Genomic DNA, 3,741 nt, shown 5'->3' on the forward strand with positions numbered 1-3,741 from the left:
GCTGACGCCCGCCCGCTCGCTCGCAGGATGCCCGGCATACAGGAGTACCTCCAGCAGCCCCTGCTCAGCGGCCTGCGGGACAAGGCCTCCTACGTGCGGAGAGCGGCCGTGCTGGGCTGCGCCAAGATGCTGAAGCTGCAGGGGGACTCCGAAGTGGGTAAGTGGGCTTCGCACTGGGCTGCGCAGGCATGCCCGCCGTGGTGGAGCGCTCGCTGGGGAGGAGATGGTGGCCCGTGGGAGTTGGGGACACAGAGCTGCTGCAGGCATCTTCAGGCCCGCAGTCTGTCCTGGGTTTGCTGCGCTGCCTCTGTGGCTGCAAGACAGAGAGAGAAGAAAGAAGAAGACAAGTAGGCTATCGCTGTGTATCAAATCATTAACGAAACGCCAGGCGCTAAGAGGTTCCACATCAAGGTTTCCCTTTCGTACCTGTTTTGACAGGGCCTCTCGCGTCACCTGACCATTTCCGGAGTCTCTGATCAGCTGGGTGCCACTCTCGCATCCACAGACTTTCCGGGAAAAGTTGTGCCAGGGGCAGGTGTTACTGTAGAGCTGGAATTTTTGTTGACAACTTCTCACAGTTCAAGCCGTATCTTTTGTTTGTGGTAAATGCTTATAAACAGTGATTAAATTGCACTGTGTGAACACAATTTGATATAAGGACCTCTACTTCTTTGCAGATGGTGCATTGGTGAATGAACTGTACAGTTTGCTTCGTGACCAGGATCCTATTGTAGTTGTGAATTGTCTGAGGGCCTTAGAAGAGATCTTGAAGAAGGAGGGAGGAGTTGTCATCAACAAACCCATTGCCCATCATCTCCTCAACAGGTTTGTTTTCTTTGATGTTACGATCATGCTGGAAACTTTTCTTATTCTTGCGTTTTGTATGCTAGCAGAGTGGGTATTTCTGGGGTCCTGTCAGAACTTGAAGGGAAGAGTCAGGCACCCAGAGATGGAGGTGCCCGTCCTAAGAGAAACTAAATTACTTTTGTGCTAAGGGCTTAAGAGAAATCCGAGATGCCCTGCTCTTCCAGGGAGCCTTGGCTTCAGCTGGTGGTTTGTTTTGGAATTGTAGGTTAATGTGGTTAGGTTTTGGGGGGTTTTTTGGTGACAGTACACATGGTATATTTGTAGGACAGGTATGTTCTAGTATGTGTCTCCCAATCCATTGATATATAACTTATCCATTGCTTGAAGAAATTAACTTTTCTGCAGGTAATTCTACATGACCTGGCAAAAAAGGGGTATTGCTCTGCCCAGGGTTCTTGTCAATGTTGCAGTCTGGCTTAGAGCACCAGCAAAAGTGCATGACTGATAAGAAATTAAGCCTGTGTGCATGAACTGGTTAATTCTCTTGAGATAAAACTGTGGTATCTACATCTGAAGCATAGCATTTGGTTTGGAACAGAGACTGTAAGAAACTCAGAGGCTAAGGCCTCTGCTCTGCACAGCACAGATCTTTGCAGTTTTTGACTCCTGCAAACTGTGTTTATTCTCTTGGCAGGATGGCTGATCTGGATCAGTGGGGGCAAAGTGAGGTGCTTACCTTCCTTCTGCGTTACAGACCCCGCAGTGAGGAGGAACTCTTCGACATACTCAATTTACTGGATGGCTATCTCAAAAGCAGCAGCCCCAGTGTTGTGATGGCAGGCACCAAGCTTTTCCTAGTGCTGGCCAGGGAGTACCCACATGTGCAGGCAGATGTTTTGGTGAGAGTGAAGGGACCACTGCTGTCTGCCTGCACCTCTGAGAGCAGGGAGCTCTGCTTCACTGCACTGTGCCACGTGCGTCAGATCCTTGGTAGCCTTCCTGGCCATTTTAGCAGCCACTACAAAAAGTTCTTCTGTTCGTATTCAGAGCCCCACTACATTAAATGCCAGAAGATGGAGGTGTTGTGTGAGCTGGTGAATGATGAGAACGTACAGCAAGTGCTGGAGGAGCTGAAGGGCTATTGCACTGATGTATCAGTAGAGCTTGCCCAAGGGGCGATCTTCGCCATAGGTAAGAGTTGTATCTTGTGTCAGGAGCAGCTGCAGCCCTAGACCTTTAAAGTGGGCCTTTCTCTGCTGAAGTGTATCTGGGCAAATGCCAAATAATTGATCTGTGCTGAAGCAGTACAGCCCTCTGTAGACCAGCCTGCCCAGGAATGTTTTGTGTGAGTGTGTTTCTAAACCATGATTGTGCTGATTCTGTCAGAAGTCCTGGCATTGAACTGTTTCAGGTTGCACATAATGTCCTTGAATCTCCTTCAAATGTCTGTACTCAGATGAGATGCTCTAAAGAAATCATGTCATTTCATCTTATTAATGTGCCTTACAGTGTGGAATGAAACTGTGTAGTGGGTGGAGGAGCTGCTGTAATACGTGCTTGTTCTTTGAGTTGTGATGGGAGCAGAGTTAAGGTGATTCGGGGCACTTTAGTTTTGGTTTTGTAAGCTTTAAAATAGGTGATTTCTATAGTATTCAGAAGGAGAAAGACAGGGATGCTAAAATGTCTTTCTATGTGTTACGTTTAAGAAAACTTCAGTCTTCTGAGGCATGGCTTCAGAAAAAGGAACATATTGCTTGTGTGGAGAACAAGCTCATTTGACTATGGCTAAAATGCCTTTCTATGTGTTACATTTAAGAAAACTTCAGTCTTCTTCTGAGGCATGGCTTCAGAAAAAGGAACATATTGCTTGTGTGGAGAACAAGCTCATTTGACTATGCTTTCAGAAATTTTAGTCGAAAAGGAAAAGAGAAAGACTGTTTCATTAAAGTGAGTTTGTGATGAATAGTTGGGCTCATGGTTCCTATTTCACTCTGATAAGAGGTTGACTTTTACATCCTTCGGCGTCTCTGCAGGCAATATTGCGAGAACATACACAGAACAGTGCGTGGGGATTCTGACGGAACTCCTGGGGCTTCAACAGGAACATATCACTTCAGGTAATCATCTGCAGGTTGTTTGCCTGGCCTGTGCTTTCAGGAAGTGGCCTTGCTGGGGCTGGTGATCCCAAACTCGGGGTCTTAAAGGCGCTTGGCTTTTAATTTAATTGGCACCTTCAGGTGGAAGTCTTCCTGGTGGAATTGGGGGTATATAGTGTGACGGGACATTTTTCTTCCTTAGGAACTACTCTTTGAGGTCAATGGGGAGGTGGCCATAGCTGCATTCATGGTCCGATGTGGACACTCCTTTCTGGCTGCCACCTGCTTACTTAGGGAGTGAGGGACGCAGCAGAGACATTTCAGTGACTGACTGAGGGCCAAGATGATTAATAGATTTTCTAAATCTTTGTGATTTCTGTTCCTCATATAATAGTCTGGTTCAATTGTACCTTTTATTTCTTTTAATTGTCTCTTTTAATTCTGCTGCCCTCAGATCTAACTTCATATCATTGCTGTTTCTGCCCTCTCTTTTAAATGGCCTTGCTTTCAGCTTTGAAAATCACACGCTTGCATAGAGCTGTTGAATTCGATCTCAGAAGCTGCTGGTGTCTCTCTAAGTGGGCGGCAGAGCCTTTAAAATTTTGACCTAAAGTTCATGAGACTCGTTTTGAATTGATGTTAGTTTTAATTTGTCATTCTAACCTTGCGTGTCTGAAGCATCACGAGTCAGTGTCTTTTTAAAGGCTGGGGAATGTCCAGAAGAGAGATTACTTCCCAGCAGTCAGAGAAACAATGTGAAGTTTCAGTGCTTTGTTTTAGACTTGGTGCAACTTTGCAAAGTCTAGAGTGGGGTTTTTGTGGATTTCCCCCCCCGCCC

General features: G+C 46.4%; 1 protein-coding gene across 1 annotated transcript in view; it reads left to right on the plus strand.

Annotated features, from left to right (window-relative positions):
• Positions 1 to 27: 27 nt before the first annotated feature.
• AP4B1 (adaptor-related protein complex 4, beta 1 subunit) overlaps positions 28 to 3,741 on the plus strand; it is a 5,582-nt gene continuing 1,868 nt past the window's right edge. The window contains exons 1-4 of the mRNA XM_009708633.1: positions 28 to 157; positions 678 to 825; positions 1,502 to 1,998; positions 2,841 to 2,924. Of these exons, the coding sequence (XP_009706935.1) occupies positions 28 to 157; positions 678 to 825; positions 1,502 to 1,998; positions 2,841 to 2,924 (859 nt within the window). The remainder of the gene's footprint in view (positions 158 to 677; positions 826 to 1,501; positions 1,999 to 2,840; positions 2,925 to 3,741) is intronic.

Source organism: Cariama cristata, unplaced genomic scaffold, assembly GCF_000690535.1.
Source record: "Cariama cristata isolate BGI_N322 unplaced genomic scaffold, ASM69053v1 scaffold40799, whole genome shotgun sequence".
NCBI classification, from domain to species: Eukaryota; Metazoa; Chordata; class Aves; order Cariamiformes; family Cariamidae; genus Cariama; species Cariama cristata.